The 26,794-nt window shown below is 48.3% G+C and overlaps 1 protein-coding gene across 1 annotated transcript; it reads right to left on the bottom strand.

The window, feature by feature from the left end:
* Positions 1 to 1,223: 1,223 nt before the first annotated feature.
* Positions 1,224 to 26,794, bottom strand: KDM4A (lysine demethylase 4A). Its single transcript, XM_083157568.1, has 22 exons — positions 26,562 to 26,794; positions 24,057 to 24,235; positions 23,486 to 23,661; positions 20,118 to 20,232; positions 19,658 to 19,851; positions 19,522 to 19,571; positions 16,610 to 16,713; positions 16,308 to 16,445; positions 15,715 to 15,893; positions 15,249 to 15,421; positions 14,343 to 14,638; positions 11,613 to 11,733; positions 11,315 to 11,496; positions 10,990 to 11,185; positions 9,014 to 9,090; positions 8,877 to 8,932; positions 8,341 to 8,449; positions 8,069 to 8,254; positions 7,805 to 7,972; positions 3,604 to 3,723; positions 2,885 to 2,977; positions 1,224 to 2,692 (listed from the first exon to the last, which is right to left on the bottom strand). The coding sequence occupies exons 2-22, from the start codon at positions 24,192 to 24,194 to the stop codon at positions 2,552 to 2,554; spliced, it is 3,012 nt and encodes a 1,003-aa protein (XP_083013694.1). The 5' UTR covers positions 24,195 to 24,235; positions 26,562 to 26,794; the 3' UTR covers positions 1,224 to 2,551.

Here is a 26,794-nt window from a genome sequence, read left to right as displayed (position 1 = left end):
TGAACATTTGATTTGAAACAAGAGCAAACACCAAGAGCTGCAGAACTGTCCCAGGAGTCTGCAGCAACACCAGTCTGTAACAGAAGCCAGTATGACATCCTGACAACCTGCCACTGCATATTTTCTTACATACCGTATGATCCGGTCAGGTGTTTTATGTGGAAAACAGTATTTAAGAATATAACCTTTTTATTTTATCTTTATGAATAAAGCACAGAATATTACACAGGCTCTGGTTCCACATTATCTCCAGTGTAGTAAAAAAAATGACCTTCAGATTTCTGGCAATTCCTAAACCAAAAGTCTGACCTAAACTCTGCTACTGCAGACACAAAAATAGCAGCTGTAGAGGTGCTAGACTGGGTGAGGATTTTTAGGGCGAAAGGTAAAAAGGTTGTCTAGGTCAGTGGTTCTCAACCTCGGTGCTCAGGACCCCCCCCCCCCCCCCAACAGTGCATGTTTTCCAGGTCTCCTAACAGGTCAGGTGACATAATTAGCTCCACCTGTGATCTTTTAAAATGTGTCAGTGAATAATGAGTGCACCTGCCGGGCGACCTGGAAAATGTGCACTGTTGGGGGGGTCCCGAGGTTGAGAACCACCGCTCTAGGCCAACATTGACAAAAGATCGACAAGTTTTTCACTTATTTGATGCCTATGTCAACATCATATGCGGTGTGTACCATCTATATTGCAGTGTAAAATAAAGCAACCAGTATTTACTCTGCACAGAAACAAAAACACCCAAATCTAACTCTGCACGTTACATCTGCCCCACCTGCAGCACAGCATGGTTTTGTCCATTAGCAAACCAACCTATATCACACCCTAAGTGACATTTTTTGGGAATAGGCTACATTAATAACCACATAAATATGCATTATGAATCAAACCAAAAAAGGCCTACAACACAATTACAAAGAACAACAGGAATGCAGAGTAACTTTTTTTTTATTTAAATACCACATATATTCAAATAATATTCAGACACAAAAGCGGCACGCCACACAGTTTATTGCTAAAATTAATGCTCTACCTTGCCATATAACTTAATGTTTAAAGAAAAATAAGCAGTCTTTATGTTTTTGTTTGTTTACAGGGCTGAATGCTTCAAACAAAAAAATAAAAAATAAATCGCACGGGGGGCAGCAAACGCAAAAAAAAAAAATTTGCTTCTATCGGGTTAGAGGTTCTGCGTCTGCGACAGCCCCTCCCATCCCCTCTCCTACTTTTGGAGTTATCCAGATCCCAGCTGTAAAAACCCATCAGCGAGGCGTTCACAATATCCGACACTACAATATAGTTGACCTGCGAAGTATTATACATGTTCACAATGCTTATTCATTCGAAAACAGCCATCGACTACTGTACCTCGATCATTCTGGGATCAAAGCAAACCACCCCTACAAACATGATTAGAAATATACTCTTTCCAGGACGAGCATCTTAAGATGAAAGGGATTTTCTCTTTATAAAATAGGACTATTCAGGCCGCTTGGTTCCATGGTAGTATATTAAATATGTTTGCTGAATAATTAGTAACGTGATGACCATGTCGGCCAGAACAATTCATTTTTTTGGTCTGATTTTTTTGGGGGAAAATTCTATACGGTTCTTCACAGTAGGCAGGAGTGCTGATAAGTTCCGAATTAGTGGTTTAGGTCTGTACGATCTTAATCCCACACAAAATTGTTTGAAGCTCCATGATGTAAATTAAAAAAAGGCAGTGAGGTTCCGCGTTAGGAGAGAACGAGCCTGTGGGCAAAGTATCTCCGAAGACAAACTGCCGAAGAGTTCTGTAGATATAGCAGGAGAATACATCTGGAGCTTTTTAAAATATTGACCATTTCACAACAGACTTGATTGTTAGAGGTAGACTCTTAAAAAAGGCCTAATATTTACCCCGTCCATAGCGAATACATTGTAACCGTGTCTTCAAAAAGGAGAAATTAACGAAGCATTAACAGGAAACCGGCACCTCATTCCATCTGCGATCACAAGTCCACAGTTCGGTTTAAATAGGACAAAAAAAATAAAAAACAAAAAATAAACCCAAGTCCAGCTTTCTAATGCAAAATTTATCAAAAAACAAAGCCAGGGTCTGGAAGGAAGTAAAACACAAAGGAGACTGCAGTTTCTCAAAAGTGGGTCAATTCTATATATTAAGGTCGTTCAACTTCGGCTCAAAAGCTCCCTGGCATATTTGATACAGACGATCCTGCGCAAAAGGAGGAGTCTGCATCTCTGAAAAGGAGGAGATCATGGGTAACACTGTTATGAAGGTAGTTTAGGTGCCTGCAAGCTCCCGACACGATCTCAGAAATATTGGGGGAGTCCAAGAAATCCGACTGCTGGGGCCAGGACAGGTCCCTCCCCCCCCAGGTGTCCGTTACCATCATGCGTTACAAGAGAGGCCAGGGATTCGTTAAATTCATATTTTATTCAAAAGTGAAAAGTGTCCAGTCATGGAGATAAAGTCAGGAGACGATTGGCCAATGGTCTTGTGCCCCTCCCCCACCTCTAGAACCACAGAGAGGGGCTCATGCTGCAGTCTCACTCCATGATCGCGCGGTAAAGAGCTGGCTCGATGTAATCCTCTCGATACCGCGAGTTGATGACCCTTTGTCGCTTCACTTCTTGTTTCACTTCCTTTTCCGTGAAGATTTCTGTAAAGCGCATGTCGGATGCCACAGACTGCAGGTGGGAAGGGAAACAGAGGATCAGATTGGATGCAGAAAGACATCATTGCAATTTATCAAAGGACATTTAACATTTTCTAATGGGTGGCGGCAGAGGAAAGGGGACAAAACGCCCCACCCAGATAGTGGAGCTGGGGACTGTAAACAGAAAATCTGTCTTGTAATACGTTTTTTTATATGTACTTACCAGGCGGGTCTTTACTCTTTTTGGCAAATCCTCATCGAGAGTGTAGACGTCATCTCTCTTCGCAGGTAGCTGTGATCCATCTTCAAACTCCACCTTAACACAAAAATAGTTAAAAGACTCCAAAATGATCTTGTACATTTGTAATAAGGGGCGGCGTTATACGTTCTGGAAACACTATGAGCCTGATTCAGGGTGTCTGCTGATGGACATATATTACATGTTTAGGTGCTGGCTGGTTCCCACAGGGATTGGTGGAGGTGCATTCACTAGGCGCCATTCGGCATCCAGGGCACAGAATAAACCATCACACGCAGAAGTCCGCCCCCAGACTCCCATTGGCTAGTTTCACAGGAGTCTGGAGGCCTGCCTAGAAGGATTGTGATACCCAGGTGCCTGATACACCACAACACTACCAATCACTGGGGGAACCAGCCAGCACATGTAGAACATGCATGTTTATATAAGCTACGTGTTTGGTGCCGCTGTCCACAACTTCGGGGAGAGGGAGTCTGGGCTGCAGCATTATTCCTACATACGGAGGTTGTAATACAGACATGTCGCCTACGGATCTGACACAACGTGCGCACGGTGTTCACTACAGTTATGTTCTATTCTGTGAGCGACACCCCGAATATCCCACAACAATCCAGAGTTGTCTTTTACTTCTAATAGATTTTAGTAGAGACGCGCCCCGGCATTGGGCACAGCCTTATTCTCACCTGGTACATCTGAATCGTGTGAGATGCAACAAACTTGGCGCCATAGACAAGTCCATCCGTCCAACGGACCTGGACAATATCGCCAGCGTGTGGGGGGCCCAGACTGAGACAATCGCGGCTCTGTAAGATAGTCAAAGAAGCAGATAAGCAAAAAAAAAAAAAGACGCCAAAGCGCTTCTCCAAAAGACCAAAAGGAAGCACCCAATTGGCTGATGAAATACTTGGCCTTTGTTACTAATGAGTGGATCAATATAAAGGTCACCAGGAGGTTAATAACTGACATAGAGTGTATCTGAAGGATTTAAGTAAAGGCCCCCATACATTAAGGCCCCCATACACTATGAGATTTATCTTACCTGTAAAATTGCATCTGATTTCCCTTGAATTTCCCCGGCTGCTTCCCAGGAGGCCTACATACAATTTGACACTAGATGTGCCATTCTTTACATCCAATTTGCGTCAGATAAATCACATGTGATTTATCGGATGCAAATTTGGATGTGCCACCGAGACAATGCAGGCTGGCACCTAGCACACTGGCTAAAGCGTCTATGGGACATTGCAGGCTGGCACCAAGCAAACTGACTAAATGTCCCCATACATTAGACCGACTTGTCCTAAGGACAATTCGGACCCAATTCTCCTGCAAGCTTCCCGGCAGCTCCCCGGGAGGCTCACAAACAATTTGGCCCTTGATGTGCAATTTTTTACATGTGATAAATCGCATGCGATTTATCACATGTAAAAAAAAACGGGGAGCTGCAGGGCGGTGAGGAGCAGTGGGGCGGGCAGCAGCGGTGCCGGTGAGGAGCAGGCAGGGGGCAGCAGCGGTTCCTGTAAAGAGCAGTGGGGGCGGGCTGCGGCGGATCTCAAATGATCATCAGTGTGCACCGCCGCAGCGGCGGCTATTACAACTTTAAAATAATGTGTCGAATGACTGTCCAGCTTTTGATTGGCTGAGATAGAGCACTCTTAGCCAATTAGCGGCCTCCCTCTGAAGCCGCTGCTGCCCGCCCACTGCAGGAGGTCGGACGTGATCACACATGCTGCACGTCCGACTGCCTGATCCGGTACGATGAGCATGTCCAATGCGCTCATGCGATTTTGAGCCGATTTCACGTGGTTTATCGGCCCAAGTGCCGAAATCGCGTGGAATCGGTCCAAAATCGCATAGTGTATGGGGGCCTTAAAGCGTCCCTGGGACAATGCAGACTGGCACCTAGCACACTGGGTACAGAGGGGCAGATGTATTAAAGATCGATATGAGGGAGAAGGGGTATCAGCGCATGTTATGTGCACTGATACCACATCTCCCCAATGTATTAAGGAGCCAGCATGCAGTAAATGACAGGGGCGCTATGCGCCTCTGTCCATATCGGTTCTGCTATCTAAATGATAGCAGGCCAAATGTATGAACGGTCAGCACTGCTGACCATTCAGCCCGCTGCTGGTTTTGCACCAGCAACAGGCTGGCGAAGCCCTATCTCAACAGCAGGGACAGCGCTGTCCCTGCTGTTGGCTCTGTGCTATGCTGGGGATCTTGCAAGTAGCGAGAACCCGCACACGCGCAGTCCAGCCGGCCGGGGGACAGCGCATCAGTGTAAACTGATGCGCTATCTCCAAGAGGGGACACCGCCGGAGGGGGGAGTTAGTGCTCCCCCGCTTTGGCAGACAAGATGTTAATACATCTTGTCGGTCTCCCCTCCTGCTTCGCCTCGCTAATGAGGCAAAGCAGGAAGTATCATAGCGGCGCGATAAGCACTGCTATAATACATCTGCCCCAGAGACACTGAGACAATGCAGGCTGGCACTGGGTAGTACTGCCAGTCCAGCACTGCCCCAATGTGACACTGGCACAGGTAAACTGGGGTAGTGTTTGTCCTGCCACCTATCCCACTGGGTACAGTCCATGCTGCTGCCTGTCAGGTAGCTAATACTGATATGCCTGTGTAATTACAGCAGGGGAGAGGGGAGGGTGTCGGGCTCTGCTGCCTGCACGGACGCTGACCGACCTCCAGCAGCAGGGGAGAGGGAAGGGGGGGGGGGGGGGGGGTGGCTCGGGCTCTGCTGGCCACACCGTCACCTCCAGCACTGAGCAGAGGAGAGGGGGAGTTCCGTTCTAAGCACAAATATTCTGCTGCTTCCTCGATCCCTCCCTCCTACCTACTAGAATCCTCTGCTGTCTCTGCCGGGCAGGGAGGACGGAGCTCAGGCTGAGCTCCAGAGAAGTATGCACTGTGTGTGTTGATGGGATGGGACGCTGTCACGCTGACTCGCTGAGTGCAGCTGCTGCTGCTGCTGCTGCTATGGCTCCTGTCCTGAGTCGACTCCTGTTGCACCTGCCCCCAGTGACGTGTTTCTGCTGCTGCACGGGTTGAAGGACAGCGACAGTCACACCGGAAGGAGGTACCTGGAGCTGTACATAATGATATATCGGATCTGAAACATCGTGGGTGCTAAAAAGCACCCACGATGTGCCCATGATGGGTCAGATGCCAATATATCTTATGTGCAGCAGGTCCGACGCCCTGATCCGATCTGATGCGCACGGGACCGCGCATCAGATCAAATCAGATGTCAGGCACATGCGATTTTCGGCCGATTTCTCCCGATTTATCGGCCCAAAGGGCCGAAATCGGACAAAAATCACATAGTGTATGGGGGCCTTTAGTCCGACTTGTCCTAAGGACAAGTCGGACCTGATTTCCCCCTGCAGCTCCCCGGGAGGGGGACACACGATTAGGCACTGATGTGCCAAGTTTTGCAAATGATACATCACATGCAATGTATCATTTGCAACTCCCGGGGAGCTACAAGGTGGAGGGAGCAGGGGGGCCGGGGACATCCAGGTGGCGGGTGGAGGACGCTGCGAGGTGGCTGGGGGGCGCTGCTAGTAGCCACGAGGCAGCGGACGCTGCAGGGGACACAGGCGGCAGTAACGTAGAGGCAGGCAGAGGGAGCTGTCAGTGCTGGAGAAAAAAAAAGCCCATACAATGAATGAGCGGCCTGTGATTGGCTGAGCGCTCTCTCAGCCAATTGCTGACTGGCTGAGAGAGCGCTCAGCCAATCACAGTCTGCCCATTCATTGTATGGGCTTTTTTTTTTTCTCCAGTGCCGACAGCTCCCGGCTCCCCCTGCCTGCCTCTACGTTACTGCCGCCTGTGTCCCCCACAGCGTCCGCTGCCTCTGCGCTACTAGAAGCGTCCCCCGCCCCCCCCCCCCCCCTCCACCGGACGGAGCATTGACAGCTCCCTGCTCCGGCTCCCCCTGCCCATCTCCCTCGCCAGCATCCGCCGCCTGTGTCCCCTGCCCAGCTGCACATAAGATTTAGCAAATCTTATGTGCAGCCTGTCCGACCTCCCGACTCTGACCCGATGCACACGGGACCGCGCATTGGGTCGGACCGGGTGTTTATACCTGCGATTTGGCCCGATTTCACTGCCCGATCCATCTGAATCGGGTGAAATCGGGACCAAATTGCATAGTGTATGGGGGCCTTTACATCAGGCAAGAAGCCTCTCTTCCAGCATGGCCGTCCCTGACGCATCTGCATTTGGAATTCTGCCAGAAATTGGTCTTTAGCACCTAAATTTCTTCATGATCAGTTACCAGCGTCGCCTGCATGGAAATGCCATTTCTTATTTTGAAGGCAGCATCAATGTAAATGGAGTAAATCTTTGAAACCATGGCAGCACGTATGGTAGTGGCCAGTAATGTGGTCTCACGGTATCCAAAATTGTTGACATGTCAACCACTACTTGCCGACGTGAGCTTTTCATAGTCTTTCCCCCATAGCTTTAACTTTCATACTTTGCCAGTTACAGACTATGTGGACGGTAATCTGTGGCAAACGTCAGCGAAGAGTAGGACCTTGCCTGAAGCATGGCAAGCTATGCGGGAGGACACGGTACACTTATTGGGGGGTCCGTGTGCTACAAGAAAAATAAACAAACCCAACCCATGCCTGACAGCACTGTGGTCTATGGTTGGACTTCCAATGCAGCTCCATCTGTGTAGAGTTTGTATGTTCTCACAGTGCACGTGGCTTGCTACCGGATGCTCTCGTTCCTCACACAACCATAAAAACATACTGGTATGTTACAGTAATTAGCCCTAGGGTACAGGTGGTTGGGAATATAAGTGCAAGTTCCACAGGACAGGGACGGATGAGAAGGACAGCTACTGAATACAGTCTCCTTACCACAATATCCTCTGGATAAAGGTTGTCACTAAAGGAGCCATCATCAAAATTGACCTCGTAGAAGGTCTCCTTGGTTAGCTTTGTCACCTCGCACTGGTAATAGCGCCCATTCTTGTGCTTGCTGATCACAGTCTGTCCCAGTACAATGTCTCGGTGAGAGTCCTTGCCCTGAAGTTAGGAGGAGGAGGTATTACTGATAACCCTGATTTACAGTCAGACACACACACACCAGTAATTTAAACCATACTCGGTGTTGGAATATACCTCACTGTTGGAGGGCTTATGTCTGAAGCAGGTTATGAACACCACAAAGGGCCAGTCATCCGGCTGCATCATCACGCCAGCAGCCTGGGCGCAGGTGGCATGGAATGAAGTGGGGCAGCGCCCGTGGGAGCACTGGACGCAACACCCGGCCACCCGCTTCCGTCTTTTCTTGCAGAAAGCACATTTCTAGAATAGATAGAGAATTAGCGATGCTCAGTATCACCCTAGTCAGCCGCAGCTTGGTGGCCAAAGCAGCCGCAGTGAGCACTTACCAGCCTGAATCTCATCAATGGGATTTTACTGATGTCCACGGGACGCCTCTCAGCGATGTTCACGAATTTAGCTTCAGCGACTGCCACGGCGCACATGACGTGCACCCACCTAAGAGGCACAGGAGAGAAGGACGCGATCCTTATGGTCAACAGTATTATAACGTACTACGAAGATGGACAGTATAAAGGAAACATAACATTTACCTGAAAAGCTACAATACAAAAAGGTCAGAACCATTACATATGGAGGGAATCGGATCGGAGAACAGAAAGGGACTAAGGGAGCTAAATTCAGCAGTACATAGCAGAAAACGACTAAGGGCGGAACGCAATGCCGTGCGAGTTTGGCGGTTGGGCAGGATGCCGACTGACCTCAGATATTTTTTTTTTTAAAGGGGTAATCACTTAGGCAAAACTATGTGTTGTAAGCGATTGTCAATTAAAAAAGTTCAGCTGGCATCCTACACGGCCACCAAACTCGGGCGGCATCAGATTCCACCCGAAATGTGAGAAGTGAATACACATATAGGAGATACCTGTCATCATTGGCCTTCTGCAGGGCTCCGCCACGCAGGGAACAGAGGCAGCAGTCCTAGGGAGGACACACATAGGTTAGCAAGAGATTGTAGGGCACAGACGACTGACGCCCCAATCTATATAAAAGGTGTCTTACCTCCGTGATGGCGTTCTCCTCGCACCTGGAACAGAGCCAGCCGTCTACTGCTTTGTCTTTGGGCACTCCATAGCAACCTAATGTTAGAAATGGGAACACCCAAGTAAGGAGAAAGCAGGATTGCCGGTGCCCCAAATCCACCCCCATTGACTGTCCTATATGTGAGAGCACCAATATACGTACTGCTATATCCAAGCCAAAGGGGAGGCTGTTATAAGCCTCACATCTAGAGGTATAATTACCAAAAGGCATTAGAATAAAATAAGTGTATTAGGGCGTAGCACTAGCAAGCGCTGTCACCACCCCGTCTTCAGGATAACAGCCCTTCCAAGGTACAAGTGATCACTTAACCTTTTTTTTTTTGGTCGATGTTGATCCATTTAAAATTAATCTTAAATCAATGTTGGATTTCCAGGGCTAAAACACACAATTTCTAACATCTAAACATGAATATTAAATGGATCTGTCAGTAAATTTGTGTTTTAGCCCTGAATGATAAATCGATTAAGGTCAAATTTAAATCAATGATCTTTGACATTCTGGGAAAATATACCTCCTCGCCTCTGCACTGCTCAGGTGTGTCCAAGGTGTCCTATGTTGGACCAAAGGAGGCATAGAACCTGGTTTATACAAGGTATGAGACTCACTGGTAGGTACACTGGCCTGCTCTGCTATCCCTGCTTATACAAGACATGAGACTCACTGGTACGTACACAGCTTCTGCTCCGCTATCCCAGCTTATACAAGGTATGAGACTCACTGGTACGTACACAGCCCCTGCTCCGCTATCCCTGTGAATACAAGGCATGAGACTCACTGGTATGTACACAGCCCCTGCTCCGGTAACCCTGCTTATACAAGGCATGAGACTCACTGGTATGTACACAGCCCCTGCTCCGGTAACCCTGCTTATACAAGGTATGAGACTCACTGGTAGGTACACTGGCCTGCTCTGCTATCCCTGCTTATACAAGACATGAGACTCACTGGTACGTACACAGCCCCTGATCCGCTATCCCTGCTAATACAAGGCATGAGACTCACTGGTACGTACACACACCCTGCTCCGCTATCCCAGCTTATAAAAAGGTATGAGACTCACTGGTAAGTACACAGCCCCTGCTCCGCTATCCCTGCTAATACAAGGCATGAGTCTCACTGGTAAGTACACAGCCCCTGCTCGGCTATCTCTGCTTATAGCAGACATGAGACTCACTGGTACATATACAGACCCTGCTTATACAAGGTATGAGACTCACTGGCCTGCTCAGCTATACCTGCTTATACAAGGTATGAGACTCACTGGTAAATACACAGCCCCTGCTCCCCGATCCCAGCTAATACAAGGTATGAGACTCACTGGTAAGTACACAGGCCCTGCTCGGCTATCCCTGCTTATACAAGACATGAGACTCACTGGTACATATACAGACCCTGCTTATACAAGGTATGAGACTCACTGGCCTGCTCAGCTATCCCTGCTTATACAAGGTATGAGAGTCACTGGTAAGTACACAGCCCCTGCTCCACTATCCCTGCTAATACAAGGCATGAGACTCACTGGTAAGTACACAGCCCCTGCTCCACTATCCCTGCTAATACAAGGCATGAGACTCAGTGGTACGTACACACACCCTGCTCCGCTATCCCAGCTTATAAAAGATATGAGACTCAATGCTACGTACACAGCCCCTGCTCCGGTAACCCTGCTTATACAAGGTATGAGACTCACTGGTAAATACACAGCCCCTGCTCCCCGATCCCAGCTAATACAAGGCATGAGACTCACTGGTACATATACAGACCCTGCTTATACAAGGTATGAGACTCACTGGCCTGCTCAGCTATCCCTGCTTATACAAGGTATGAGACTCACTGGTAAGTACACAGCCCCTGCTCTGCTATCCCTGCTTATACACGGCATGAGACTCACTGGTATGTACACAGATGCTGCTTATACAAGGCATGAGACTCACTGGTATGTACACAGACGTTGCAGGATTTACAGGTCACCAGCAGGCTGGTCCCGTCTTCCTCGAGGAATGGTGCAGACATAATGAGCTCGGCATTGCTGCCAGTGGTTGTAAAGCACATCTCTGGGATAAGGGGCTTGGTCTTCATGTGGAATCCAATGGGGGTCTGTTCTGGCTTTTTCTGTCCTCCTCCCTCAGACTTCAGAATAAAAGAAATGCATGCAAAATATACAATAGGTCAGTCAGTACATTGCAGAAGACTACACCTCAGCAAGGTCCATGTGACCATGTAATGTATCGCCAGCACCCTTAGCCGCGGCCTCCTCACCTGATAGTACGTCTGGAAGAGCATGCAGACCGAGCAATGCGGGGGCACTTTAGACATCGCTAGATTGTATTCTCTCTCCATCTGGAAATTGGAGGGTTTGTTCTGCCAGAGCTGGACAAGAGGTTTGGCCCAGGCCTCGGTCTCTTCAAATTCCTCATCCACGAGCAGTTGGTCTGGCTGGTCTGTAATATGGAGCAGGATACAGATTGGTCTGAGGGCTTATCGCCAGCCAATAATACCTCCTGTGATGCCTGAGCTACCGGCACACCCCCAAAAGCGTACCGTACCCAGCACTTACCATCATCACTGCCACTGTCCTTCATCACCAGAGGGTGGTAACGTGGGAGCTTGGACAGAGGCTGCCTACGACTCTTGGCGTTGTGGTTCTCCTGCAGACACGTCATGTGTTTCTTTGCCACCTACCGGAAATCAATCAGATGACAATAAGCTTAACCAACTATGTACAATTTATTAGATCTAATCCAGGCATGTCCAACGTTGGCCCTCCAGATGTTGCGAAACATCTGGAGGGCCAACGTTGGACATGCCTGATCTAATCAATGTAAGGCAGGGCTCAACAAACCCCGGGAGCCAGGTCGCCACGGCGACCAGATTCTGCCTCCTGGCGACCAGATATTTTTTTTGAGGAAGCAGAATCTGGCCAAGGTGCGCTTCCAGAGAGCCGGGCAGAGTGGTCGTCAGCCTCCTCCCCGCTGTAGAAGACTCACTGGACTAGAGCAGGTCCGCCGCAGCAGCAACGAGGCTATTTCCAGAAACTGAACTACTCAAGCAGCCGGCATCGCGAGCCAACAGCCAATCAGGAGCGGCAGTAGTAGCTTGACCCCTGATTGGCTGTCGGATCGGGCTCACGATCTGGTGCTAGTTTTAAGAAAGCCACGCTGCAGCGGAGGCGGTGCTGCTCTTGTGCGGGGGTGCTTGTAGGACGGCGTGACTGGGACAACCTGTCTGCCCGGCCGCTGCCGTTACCGCAAATGGTACCGGCAAAGTGGATGAGGGGCTTCCATTTAGCTGGCAGAGCAGTTAACCCCATGACAATGAGCATTAAGCCCTGGCAGACCAGTTAACCCCTGGCAGACAAGGATAACCCCTTGACAACAAGCATTAACCCCTGGCAGACCAGGATTACCACGTGACAACAAGCATTAACCCCTGGCAGACCAGGTTAATCCTTGACAGACAAGGTTGACCCCATGACAACGATCATTAAGCCCTGGCAGACCAGGTTAACCCCATGACAACGATCATTAAGCCCTGGCAGACCAGGTTAACCCCATGACAACGAGCATAACCCCTGGCAGACCAGGATAACCCCATGACAATGTGCATTATCACTTGCATACCATGTTAACCGCCTGGCAAAGAGCATAAAAACCCATAGCAACGAGCATGTAGGTAAGTGTAACTTATGTGGCATAATATGTAATAGGCATTATGGGGTTTGCGATACCGCTTAATGGGCATTATAGCATGTGGTATATGTAATGGGTATTATGGCGGATGGTATAATATGATATACAGTAGGTATTACGGTGTGGCATAACGTGTAATGGGCAGGTAGTATAATTTGTAATGGGTGTGTGTACATGTGTAATAGGCATTACGGTGTACATTTTTGTTGCGCGCCTTCGCCACGCACTGTCCCCATCTTTGGTTTGTCTGGCTCCTACACTTTCATCCTGGCTCCCAGATTTTAAAGAAATTTGTCAAGCCCTGATGTAAGGCATAGATAAACAGCCGTGTAAAGCTCACAAAAGCCCCAGTAAATACACGTCTCCGACCCAAGTGCGTAACCCATTTGCCAGCTCGGAGAACCCCTTTTACATTACACCGCAGACCAGATCCACACATAAGCCACGTCCGACCTGCTACATTCCAACCTCTGCATTCCTCTGTTGGTGAAGTCATCTGTAACAACCCCAAAAAGCCAATTGGCTCCTTTGAGGCGCAACCCAGGGATAACCCGGGACGAGTACCCGAAACGGTCAACCAAGTTCTAACTTTTGACTCGCCGTGCTCTGGCAAAAGCCTAGGATATTTGTCTATGTCGGAAAAGGGGTATAATTAGTATTATCGCTAAAGTTGGTGCTCAGTAACTCTCCACAAACATTTTTACAATAACTACTAACAGCTTCTGTTCGGACATGGGCAGACGAGGTTCCTTACCAGGGTGCCACCTACTTACCAGTAGAAGCCTGAAATAAAGACTAGGGTGGTACCCAAGTAATAGATGGGCATTGCCAAGTCTATTACTACCCTTCCTTTTCTGGAGTCAATTGGTCCAGGTTAGGCTGCTAATTTGGAGCCTAGAGAAGAAGACCCCTTTAGAATTTACTGCGGCAGAGTCTAATCACCAGAGACCCAGGTTCCGCAGGCCAGGATGTGGGTCTAGAACACTGAGGTGGTCTCCTTTCTGAGGGAGGAGGTGGAGCATTTAAGATAAGGTTCCTTGTCCATTTCTCAACCTCCCCACTAAACCCAGTTTGCAGTGTCCCCTAGTTGCAACCAGAAGAAAGTCACTTTTTGAACATGGCCTAGTGCCACAGATAGCCCATGCATGGGTTATATAGCAATGGTCTCTGAGCCGTTCGGCTTCTTCTATATAACAGATAATTTAGCCTATTTGGATTATTAGTTTAGAACCAGAGTGTTTTTCTATAGTCAAGTTGTAAAATATTTGCTCTGGTCTAGACAGGTATAGCATTGCCCTTTTAAATATTAAGCACAAGTGTCACCAGTTCTTACAACACAACGCTTCGTAAACAAAGTGCTTAAAAAGAGCATTAGAGAAGGACCACACACACAACGAATATGCTAATGCTGCTGTAGGTATCTGAGTAAGAGCAGTCACCTCCCGTTGTACCAATGCCGATGTTTCCAGCATCGGCCATCTAAGTTGAAGCCTACTCAGAACGACTGTCTCTTGCCTGCTAGTGAGGCCTCCACCGATGCAGATCCTGGCCAGAAAACGTAACCAGCATGCACAGCAAAATCCCTCATTAGAACATACCACTTCCAGATCTTGTTCAGTGACGCTGCCCATGGCGCTGCTCTTCTTCCACACGGCTCCTTTACACTTCTCCTTGGCGTAGCTGTGCACACTGTGGGACTTTCCAGGGCTAAATTCCTGCTGTCCATCCGAGTCAGAGTCCGATGACCCAGAGCTGTCTTGTGAGGAGGTAGAGGACATCGCAGAGCTGTCCGAGCTGCTGGAAGGACTTCCGGGGTCAGAGAGCGGAGTGTCGTTTCCAGATATGGCAAAACTTTCAACATTCTTCAAGGTTTCAAACTGCTGACCAGACGAACCTGCGACGCAAACGGGCGGAATTATTATTAACAAAAAGGGGAAGAGAACAAAGGTCTGACATTCAGCTGAAATGAGAAATGCGGCTTTGTTCCGGAGTCATAACGTGCTATGGGGCAGATGTAATAAGCCTGATAAGTGATAAAGTGGCGATAACGTACCAGCCAATCAACAGTGTTTAAAAATAGGAGTTAGGAGTTGATTGGATGGTGCATTATCACCTTCCACTTTATCAGGCTTAATACATCTGCCCCAATGAACCAAAAACTCCATAATGTTCTCTTCCAGCTATGGGTACAGGATTCAATGTCCCGACTGCTGAGTGCTGAACAGGGGGCGTGGCCACGAGAAACGGGCAGAAATCGTCAAGCTGCAGCCGGGAGCCAGACTGCTTGTAAAGACGGGGCTGTTCTGCCGAGACCCCTGTTCAATGCTGTCGGGGCAGACAGCATTGAATAGGGCCCCCCCATCGGAAATAGCGGTGGGGGATTGTATACCCCCCTTAGTAGAACAACTGTAAGAAATGCTCTATTACACCTAAATGGACTAGTCACCCATCTGACTTCAAGCCATTTGTTGCCTTATATCCCCTATCCGAGACATGACACGTACCTGGTTCCATATCTTCTTCCACGCCGCACTCTTTGGTTTCCTCTATGCAGGAGGTCTCCATATCACATTGGACAGGGCACAGTTCATTCTTGAAGTCTTCGTTATGGTCCAGTTCTTTAGGAACCTCCAGACACACCCTGTGCCGCTTGGTTCCAATGCGATGCTTGGTCACACTGGGGAGAGAACGTCCCGTCAGTCAGACAGCAGAATGCAGTGCGAGAGAGATAACCATGTCAGACATCACTGCTCTACAGGAGTCTGGCGAAAAATCTTATTGTAAGGGGATACAGAAGCAGAGATGTATGGATCCCAGCTGAGGTCCTTGAACAAAGGTTTCAAGACAGACCAGATGTCCAATATATTCAACTTCTAACCGCACTGGGAAACCAGTAGTACAAACCAAGATTCAGCCTAGTCTACCTTATATCTACATTTGGGACAAGTGTTTGTATAAAGAGTCTCTGACCTTTTCTTTTGTTCGGACTCTGTTTGTTCATCTACAAATTCTGCAGCCTCCGGGGTGGGCTGGGAGTGGTCAATGGCAGAGGTGTCCTTTCCAGCTTTCCAGAGTTTATACCGTTCAGGCTGAAACTTGTGCACAAAGACTTCCATAGAGATTTTCACCATGTCTTTCCTGCAGGAACACTGAAGGCAACACAGACAGTCAGTCTCCTGAACAGATTCACAAAGGGGATTCTCTGCATGAATCTACAAGTACAACCGGACGGCAGTACACAGGGTGGTGAAACTTGTTGCCGTTGGGGGCGGAGGGGGGTGTCATCATTTGCTGTCCCGATCCCTCTGTACATGGTTTGAAGAATCATCTACACACAGGGACAGGACATTCTGCAACCCGGGCAACAAACTGCAGCCATAAAATGGGCACAAGGTAAGTTTTTCATAAAACGGTGCAAGAGGTTACAGGGGGAGGTAATAGGTGGGTGTTACTTCACTTCCTTCAGCTCGTATAGACACCAAAGCCATCCTTTTTTTTTTTTTTTTTTTTTTAAAGTAGACAACGCCTTTAACCTGCCAATACGAAGGTGCGCCGTAACTTACCAGAACGGCCTGCTTGCCATAATCAATCCATCGTAAAGTGGCAAAATTAGTGGACTCCGCACAGTTGAATCCATGATTGAAGCCAGCATGGTACGCATAGGGGAAAGTGATCATGAACTCCCCAGCTTCCTGTGTGATCTGAAACATTAGGAGAACAATTGTAAAGCGCATCACCCACCCATCGTGCCTCCAAACCCCACAATAACCAGTGTAAGAGTCACAAACACAGAATGAGGAGACCCAGGAGGGGTGTTCCAATTTCAGAGTCTACACCACATCACCTCCTTGGGCTTACGGCTTACCTTGTCGAAGGGGATGCCATACTTCTTGAGGATGAAGGGAGAAATGACAGTCATCTTGTGGCGGAGAAAAGCTTCACAGCTCTGAGCACTGCCAGGAAAGAAACCTGTTCCATACAAACAGAGGCTTCATTAGGGTGTAGTGATGTACAAAGTGCCTACACTCACAGGAGGGGGCTGATTGGTGCCTCTGACTCGCTACTTCTGTCACACAGAACCGATACAGTCACGGTCCCCACCAACGGCCTCAAGCAGAACTGATTCAGTCACGGTCCCCACCAACGGCCTCACGCAGAACTGATTCAGTCACAGTCCCCACCAACGGCCTCACGCAGAACTGATTCAGTCACGGTCCCCACCAATGGCCTCACGCAGAACCGATTCAGTCACGGTCCCCACCAATGGCCTCACGCAGAACTGATTCAGTCACGGTCCCCACCAATGGCCTCACACAGAACTGATTCAGTCACGGTCCCCACCAATGGCCTCACACAGAACTGATTCAGTCACGGTCCCCACCAATGGCCTCACACAGAACTGAACATAAGTGGGCCGTAATTGCTCTGGCGCAGGGCTAAATGTGCACAACTCTGTGCAAGGCAAATATATACACATCTCTACAGCAGGGCCACCTCCTGAACACTTCTACCCCTTTCACTCCACAAATAACCTGGGTCCAGAAAGCGATAGAAGGAAAGACCCAGGTCCAGCAACCTGGTATTTTGACCCGGACTAAAGAAAGGGTGGTACTCTTTACCTAGAAGGGCGCCCACGATTTTGATCGTGGGCATCGTAAGGAAAAAAATATTGTGTCGGTCGCATCGGATGTGACCAAAAAAAAAAAAATCGCATGCGATGCGACCGACGCGATGACCGCGATTTCCCATAGGGAACAATGTTAAATGTCCCAATTGACCCGATTTTCCATAGGCAACAATGTTAAATGGCCCAATTGACCCGATTTTCCATAGGCAACAATGTTAAATGACCCACAGAGGCCAAATAGGCACCCTGAAGTGTGAAATGGCCCCCCAATTGTTAACGCCACCCCACGATCAACGTCAACCCGAAGCACGGCGAGCGCAGCGAGCCCGCGTGGGGCGGCGTTACGCGTCCTACGACCTTTTCATACCCCCACTATCCACGTCGGCGTGGAGTTGAGAATAGAAAGTGTGGCGAGCGCAGCGAGCCCCGCGGTCAGCTGTGAAGCCCGCGAGGGGACCCGGACAGCTGTGAAGGTGTCCGCGTGCGCTCGCCACACTTTCTATTCTCAACTCCACGCCGACGTGGATAGTGGGGGTATGAAAAGGTCGTAGGACGCGTACCGCTGCCACTTGCCACACTTCGGGTTCACGTTGATCGTGGGGTGGCGTTAACAATTGGGGGGGCCATTTCACGCTTCAGGGTGCCTATTTGGCCTCTGTGGGCCATTTAACATTGTTCCCTATGGAAAATCGGGTCAATTGGGACATTTAACATTGTTCCCTATGGGAAATCGCGGTCATCGCATGCGATTTTTTAGTACATGCGATGCCCGCCCTTCTAGGTAAAGAGTACCGAAAGGGTTTTACCCGGGTTGCTGAGCAGTGTAATCACGACCCGGGATCAGTTTACATCATAGGGAGGAGGCAGCGTCAGCTCCAAACACTGCCTGCTCCCCTTCCCCACCAATGACGCGCCGCCGCAGACATCAGCGACCCGCCAGTAAGCGGGGTCCCTGTGAGCCACAGTTAGCTGTTGCGCTGTGAAAGCGGTATTAGTAGCAGTGATCACTATCAGGGCACATTTGTACCTGCCCCATACACAGATCTGTGCGCTAACAGTCAAGATTTTACATTTGCGTATTACTCATTATCCACTTGGGACTTTGAGAATACTACACTAGAGAACACTTTGCAAGATTACACATCTCTGTGTTACACAGACTCAATCCACTGATGGTGTGTGCAGTTACAGCTACAAGGCGCCTATAACGCTGCATTGCCGGATGGTAGCGTAGGCATGCAACGCCAGCAAATCTGACTTTTTATTCATTCCCTATGGGTTCTATTAACTTGATCTGAATATTTTTATTTAGCTGGTTCTCCGACCCCTTGCCTGTTTACATCCGGCTATCTAGCTACCACCCCCTCGCTTGCACCTCTTGTAATCTGTCTCCCCTTCCTACTAGATTGTAAGCTCCTCCCAGCAGGGCCCTCTTCCCTCCTGTTGTCAAAGCCCACTTCTCTTCACATGTCACTCACAGCTCTCCTATACTCCAACACTCAGTGACCATCTTTGTCTGCATACTCATCTCCATCATTGGCCTCAAGCCTCTAGTTGTATGTTGATTGAGTCCTCACTACTTATATTTAAGCTGTAATGTGTATTGAACTGTGGTGCTCTTTATTTGTACTGTATTTTTGTTATTTATTCAATGTTATGCCAAGTTTTGTCTCCCTGTATTGTTCCTTTGTGCGGCGCTGCGAAACACTTGTGGCGCCTTATAAATAAAATGATGATAATAATAATAATAATAATAATAATAATAATAATAAGCTTTGTCTTTCTCCAAAGCATTAAAAACAAGGCGGATGTGCTGCTGGAGGTGGGAGGGGTTCCACTACTGCACCAGTGCCACCACCGCTGCTGCCAGCACAGGCCTAAAACTAACTCTGTACCAACAGGGTGCATGGCTGACCATAGAACCTGTCTGACGCATCCCAGGAACCAAAAGATATATCACAGGCAGAGGAAGCCTACGATATCAAAGTCAACATTCCAATATCCCGCTACAAAGCAACAACCCATCTAGATGATCAGCAAACATGGGAGACTGATAAAACAAAGAGCCCACGGGCAGCAGACTAAAGTTTATAGCAGTGGTTGCAATGATCTCCAACAGTTCTGGAAAGCAGAACAAGCATCAGTCATACCTTTGGCCAGTCTCTCCAGCCTCTTGCCATGCTCCGGTGGGATGGTGTACCTACAGAGACAGAGGAGGGCTCAGTAAGGGTAGAAGGGCAACACACGCGGGGCAGCTGTTCATCGGGATCAGCCTGTACAACTCACCATGATTTGGGTTCGCCAAAGTGCAGGTAATTGATGCTGTACAAGTCCATGTCCTCGGTGTGCCAAGCGAAGGAGGTTTTCCACATGCCAAAATACAAGTATGGTGTGTTCACTCCCTCTATGGTGATCCCGCCCTCCCGCTCCACCACATCCAGGATTGTGTTCAGGTGGCCGATGTTCCAGTCTTCCACGTGCTGCATGCAAACACATGGAACGTTATATAATGGCAGGGTGCACAATGTTACTGCACTCAGCTTTTTCATACCAATCACCACGCAAAAAACAAAAAAAAACAAAAAAAAAAAAAACACATGTTTTGCAGAGTACAATCTCTAAAATGTCAAAAAAGAAGTCATACATCAATGACTGAAAGAAAAATCAAATAAAAAAAAAATAAAAAAAATAAACACATTGCTGACATATCTACAGATCAGCGAAAGGGATCCCCCCACTACAGTACCTTATCATACAGAGACCCATTCACATCTGCTCCATATATCGGGGCATTGAAAGTCAGGTTCTTCCAGTATTTGCGCTCCAGATCTTCAAAGTCGATATAGCGGGGAGTACAGTACCTGCGCAGACAGCACACAATCATTGGTCAGAGAATTAAAGGGTTAAATGCAGGGGAGGCTCCAGAGCAGTGTTACAAAATTCAAATAGAGGAGGCCCAGCAACTGCCACCACCTGTCATTCAAAACCGACTCACTGGCAGTTGGTGGGGCTCCCCTATTTGAATTTTGGCCGGTGCTGCAGCACCTCCTCTGGTACCACCGTGCGGGCCGCTTTGGGCAAAGACACTGTGGTGCACATCACTGTATCTGCCCAGCGACGGCTTTGGGTCCAGAGAGGTCATTCACAATTGCTGAATACAACTTTCAAGTGATGAACACTACAGTCAGTGCAATATAGGAGGTAGGAAGCCTAATCCATCCCACAGGGCACTGGGAATAGTGCGATTCTCCCAGTGTAGGGAAGACCACACTACACACGTCCCTGATCACATAGCATTTTACACTAAATCTGACCATAAGGAATACCCAAAAGAATCAGTACTAAATAAATGCCATCTCACCTTACTATGGGCCTGATTCAGACCTGATTGCTGGAGTCTGCAGAGCCACAGAGGACTGCAAGTAGATAACAGCCACCCGGACAGAAAGAGAAAACGCTCTGTTCAAATCTACGAATGAATCGCGAAGTTATCGCGGATCGCTATCTACCCGAAATTCGCGAACCATCTACTGGTTTCTCCAGTCTACAAATGTGAGTCTGACCCTACAGGTCATCCTCGACTGAGACCGGCTGATCAAGGCCGGAGCGGACGTCACACATCCTTTCCCCGAAAAGGCTTGGGCACGCCTGCGTTTCTTCTGACACTCCCAGAAAACGTCCAGTTACCACCCCCCTAAATGCCGGCTTCCTGTCAGTCAAGCTCCAGCCATTTTGAGTTGATGAGCCATACGTCATTCACTATTTGCTCAAATTGTGATTGCTCTCCTTAGCGGTCAACTGTGAATCAGGCCCAGCGTACGACTCTCCTATCATCTATACTCACTGTAACTACAGGAAGAATCTTGGAAAGGCATTTTATCAACTCTCCACATCTAATGCATTTAAAATCTATTAGTTGTAGGATGCTAACAATGGATGTCTGGTCTGAGAAGTCAATACAACAGCCTGTTTAACAAACAAACCCAAAACACAGTCTGGTCACAGATCTACTGTACAGAGCAGCCCGATCATAAAGAGACTTAAGGCCCCCTATACACTATTTCCCCTGAGCTTGATAAGATTTGGCACTTGATGTGCCATTTTTTACATGTGATAAATCAGATGCGATTTATCACATGTAAAAATCCGGGGAGCTGCTGGGAAGCTAGCGGTCCGTGGGAGCGGGGACCGGTCCGAGGGGGGGAGGGAGCGGCAGGGAGTGGGGAGCATCAGGAGCAGGCTGGCAGTGGGGACCTGTCCGGGGAGCGGCAGGAGCAGGGAGTGGTCCGGGGAGCGGCACGAGATGTACCTGCAGGCTGTGCAGTGCAGACTCAGAGCAGAGAGACCGGGGTCGCGGCGGGAGAATAGAAAGAAATCCTATTTAAAAGACTGGCGGGCGCTGATTGGCTGGGAACTCAGCCAATCAGCGGCCGCCCAGTCTTTTGCGGTCCCCACGGCAAGCGGGAGAATAGAAACCATAGTCGTCAACAGACAGGGGGCAGACATATTGCAGACTAAGGGGTCAATTCTACACTGCACGAGAATAGCGCTGGGAGGGAGCTATTTAAATCAGTGCGTTGATAGTTCGGAGAAGGCAGGTATTCGCTGTGTTTAGTCACGAGTACCGGCATTGTTTGACTCAAGTGCCCCGCGGTGATGTGGTTTGTGCGCTAGGGCACAAAACAGCATCCCCACCCTAGTTTGGTCAGATTTCTGCACGCACCTCAGGAAGGGTGCGACCAAAAATCTACTGGTCGTGTTAGAAGCACTCTGATTAGAGTAACTTCCTCCTGGCGCTTTTCGTCGTGAATCGATATGACCCCTAAACCAAAACGCAGTAAAACAAATAACTATGACGCCTTAGAGACGTTAGCGCTTGGTAAATTGAACGGCAAAAACAAGACTTAAAAACTAACCCTACATATATAGGGGGCCATTAAATGGTTTCTGTGCGGGCTTAAGTAAATAATTGCACCAAGTTTTTGTTTGCGTCACTCACACCCAAATAGGGCGGGTTTAGCTGCCTAAAAGCCAGACTTTTTGAAAAATTTTGCCAGCTCTGGGAAAAAAAAGGGAGTGGGGTGCAGAAATAAATGGGCACCTGTGGTATTTGTGACCGAACAGAGCAACAACTGAATGTCATTGTCGGACGCAGGAACACAAAACACTGAACTCCCCCCATACAGTATTGCTGCTCATAGTACAGCTGTACAATGAATGGAAGTAGATTGCGGGAAGACCCCAACGCCATACAAGTCTCATTATACGGACATGTGGAGAAAACCTCAGTATCTTGGGCATGTGCTCTGTGCATGGGTGCGGGGGTAGACCTGAAGATAAATAATCCAAGTTAGGGCTTTAGAATCAGCCATTCAGCAAACACCAGATTCAATTTTTAGTTGGGTCTGTTTGAAAACCTATGAAAGCGCACAGCGCACTCATTCTAGGTCTGCCTGCAGCCAACCCTTCCATCTGCAGAGTTCTGGTAGTAATTCTAGTCCACGGGTTCTCAAAGTCGGTCCTTGGGGCCCCACACAGTGCATGTATTGCAGGTCTCCTCATAGAATGAATTGGATCTTTTAAACTAGGTCAGTCAGTCATGAGTGCACCTGTCGGGTGACCTGAAAAAAAACAGTGAACGGTGTGGGGTCCTCTGGACAGAGTTTGAGAACCACTGGTGTGTTCAGACAGTATTTTATTATACCAAAATAAATACGTGTAAAAAAAAAAAAACAACCACTGGTGGCACAGGGTACGTGGGAACACTTGCAAGGACACCATATCCAAGTCGTTTTATGTACTTAAATATAAGCTATAAGGGCTAATCGCACAATGTTGTAGGAGTTTAATCAGGTAGGAGACCACATCACATACCTAGAAGACTTGCAGTCACTAATCCTACAGAGCGATTCCTATTTTGCATAGGAGTCATATTATAGATACACTAGTCACCATCTCCTCAAAATGATGGAACTGCTGGGTCCCAGTTCTCCTATGGTGAGGTGTGTGGGCGTCGGTGTCTGAACAGAATGCAGACAGTGCACCATCGAGGTGACAAGCAGCATTAGACTGCTATTATACAGGATTTCGATACAGTCTCCTGTCAACACTTACTTGTCATTGTTTGCAATACGTCTGAACTCTTTGACAGTCATTGGCTTCTTCTGTATATTATATTGGGTGAAGAGACCGGACTGCCCAGTCACCACTTGTTGAATTGGCGCCGGAATCACAAGCTCATCCAGGTCGTCGTATGAAGTCCGTGGTTTCCATTCCTTGGGAGGAACCACCTAGAAATAGTGCACAGATGTAACAGAAGCAATAACTGAAACCTCTCCGTCTACACTGCGGAAACAATGCTGGGTACTTATGTAATATCTGGACTCACGTTTTTCTTATGAGACCGCGGGGCTCGCTGCGCTCACCACGCTTCGGGCACGGTGGCTCGCTGCGCTCGCCACACTATATAAAATCAACTCCATGCGTAGTTGGATAGTAGGGGTATGAAAAAATGGGGTACATTTAACATGGGAGTCCAGATAATACATAAGTACCCAATGCTGACTCAAAGGACTAATGCGAGCGATAAGTAGTACACGATAATCCCATTTGTAAGCTGCAGTCCTCTACTTAACAAGCAGCCACCATAGGTTATATGCTGAACAATACACATCCATGTCCTTACCTTTGCCAGTCCGGCTCTGTGCGCCCCCTGGGATTCAATGTACGCTATATACCGCTTGAAGTTGCGGAACTCTTCCATGGTTGGATAGAACGTCATGATCCGGGAGCTTGGATTTGGGTTGTCGTTTTCCCCTGCCATCTTGAGGTCTATCACCCAGCGGGCTTTTCAGCTGCCTAGAACTAAAATCCAAACATAGAAGTGTAAAGAAAAAAGTAACGTAACAGTAATACATTAGACACATGCACACACGTCTTACCTAAAAATGAAGTAATGCTCTGAATCAGTGGTTCCCAGACACAGTGTTTAAAGCTCCCAAGCAGTCCAGGTTTTAACTATATCTATGCTTAAGCTCGTGTGGCATAATTAGAACCTCGGTCCACTTGATTATACAATCTGTGTACAAGCATGAATATCCAGAAAACCTGGACTACTATCAGATACAGACTATAAAGCTGGTTACACACTGTAAATTACAAGATTTTCAAACTGGCTGTTGGTTGATTGCAATCTGTTCCTAGACATTTCCAGATACCCGTTCCAACTCACGAAAGCAGGAAAACGGACAGAAAGGATCAGATTTTCATTCCAACCAGTTAGATTGGCCATAATCTTATAGTGTAGTGTTCATGCTTGGCAGTTTTAGCGGGGCGCTGCGGCTTGCCCGATTTTTAAAGGGCAAAAATGTTTCCTGGACCTCTAGCAGCGCCATGCTAAAACAGCCTACTGCCTATGCCTGCCGGAAGCAAGGGGAAGCCCAGCACCACCTTAGATGCCTGGGAATCATTTCGGCTGGGCCAGGCCCGCTCCTTTTGGTGATGTTGGTGGGTCCGGCCAACCTCCTCCAGGAAGGACAGAGTGCTCTGTTCCTGGACTTCCCTCTTAATTTTTGATTTCCATAACATTCCTTATCAATTAACCTGTTTAAAATAGGTGATGGCAATCATTACAATCGAAGTCCAGAAACCGACCATTGTATCCCTCCTGGCAGGTATGAATACAATCTGCCTAATCTTTCTGGTTGGAACTAAAATCTGCTAATGTAACCAACGGACGGTCAGACAAATGGTTACTTAAACCAATGTATCTGACCGATCACTTTGGCCAGTGTTCTGGCATTTGGGAGCAAATGGTTGATTGTAAATTTTCTCCGATATATTACTATAATTTCACTCCAAACAGAAAGACTGGACAAATCTTATAGTATGTATTCAGCCTCATAGTGCCTTGAGAACCACATCTTGGAATCAGTGCTCTTAACTATACACATTACAGCACGACCATTAGTCACGGAATAGAGACAATTGATAAACACGTTACATATCCACATGGGGGTGACTTGTCCCCTTATAATAATGACACTGACCGGACTAATGCGTGCCGCTCTTTCTGCAATGTCATCAGGAGCGTTGCTGAGATATTGTAGATACATTCAGTAATAGAGGAGTAGGCTGAGATTATGAATAATTATCGGGCGATGTCAGGGCATTTTATAAGCGGACTTCATTTGACCAGATCTATTAGAAAATACCCCAACATTGCTCCATAGCTATGTGCAGCCCCATGCCATGCAATCGCATGGAAAACATTGGCTCTGACAGATCACTGTGACACAGTGAGTCAGTTGGGTTCGTAGTTCGTACCCACATTTCCTCAACATCACCTGCTAAATTCCTTATGGTAATGTAAGTATGCAGCCATCTATGCCAATTACCTTTTGCCTGTACGCAGATGCACTATCACTGCCCACTGTCATTTTTGTCCCCATTAGATATGACACATCAGCACATACACCTTTCCTATGCTAGGAGTGATCCCTGGATCCCTCGCAAATCAGCACCCTAGTCTCAAGTGGATCACAGGAGTCGACCGACACACCCACGAGACAAGTAGAGTGCATGCGATCGCTGCACTAAACAATTACCCATTTCACAGTGATCCATCCATGCACTTAGCATGCATGATCTGCAGACAGCCACAACATGCGCCCATGCCAGCCTGTATTTCAGCACTGATATGCAGACAAGACTGTGCTAGAAGCACCACATCAGAGAGCGATACCCAAGACAGGGAAGAGCATAGTCAACACATACATACAATATAAAGCCTAAACACTAAATTAGAACATGTAATGGATGCACCTGTATATGACATCAGCAGCCTGAACTGCCTAGATACCGCAAGGAACCCATAGGGAATAGAGAGGAGCACTCCCAACACCCGATGGATTACTAGTCCCAGCAAGCCCTGACAGTCAATATGTAACATAATGACGCTTAGAACACAGACCGGAAGTGGCGCTGAGGGGGCGGGACCTGGCAGTAACACGCAGCTGATTGGTCGCACACCGGAAGCGTTGACCGGGGAAACGTGCGGAAAGCTCCCATTGGCTGAGGCGACAGTCACTCCCATGGCCCCCCCTCATCCAAATACCCCCCCATTAACACCACCCCAGTCCGAGGCAGAGGAGAATGCGAGGGCAGTGGGTGGTGGCCAGCAGTGACTGACCTGGGGCGATGACTACCCGGCGGTTGGTAGCGAAACACAACGCTGGGGCCCGGCAGACCCAGATGGGGCCGGTCGCTGAGGCGAAACTGCTCCCCCCGGACTTCCCGTGTGTCGATGCCGCGTCTCTACGACTGCGGACTCCACGATCGATCTCGGCAATGTCGGGAACACACAGAGCTTCTTCCTCTCGTCGTCTTTCGTTTTCTCCCCGGTGCGCATGCGCGCAGCCACTG

The sequence above is a fragment of the Crinia signifera genome, chromosome 8, assembly GCF_055691185.1.
Source record: "Crinia signifera chromosome 8, ASM5569118v1, whole genome shotgun sequence".
Taxonomy (NCBI): domain Eukaryota; kingdom Metazoa; phylum Chordata; class Amphibia; order Anura; family Myobatrachidae; genus Crinia; species Crinia signifera.
Note: the sequence above shows the minus strand (reverse complement) of the source record. Positions and strands in the feature narration are given on the sequence as shown.

What these genes read in the sequence shown, in the direction of transcription:
- KDM4A (XM_083157568.1), bottom strand. Translation starts at nt 24,194, where the DNA reads ATGGCAGGGGAAAACGACAACCCAAATCCAAGCTCCCGGATCATGACG. An exon ending in GGACAGTGGCAGTGATGATG is followed by an intron (nt 11,497 to 11,612) that starts GTAAGTGCTGGG and finishes TCCATATTACAG; the next exon opens with ACCAGCCAGACCAACTGCTC. An exon ending in CAACGTCTGTGTACATACCA is followed by an intron (nt 9,091 to 10,989) that starts GTGAGTCTCATG and finishes TTCTAACATTAG; the next exon opens with GTTGCTATGGAGTGCCCAAA.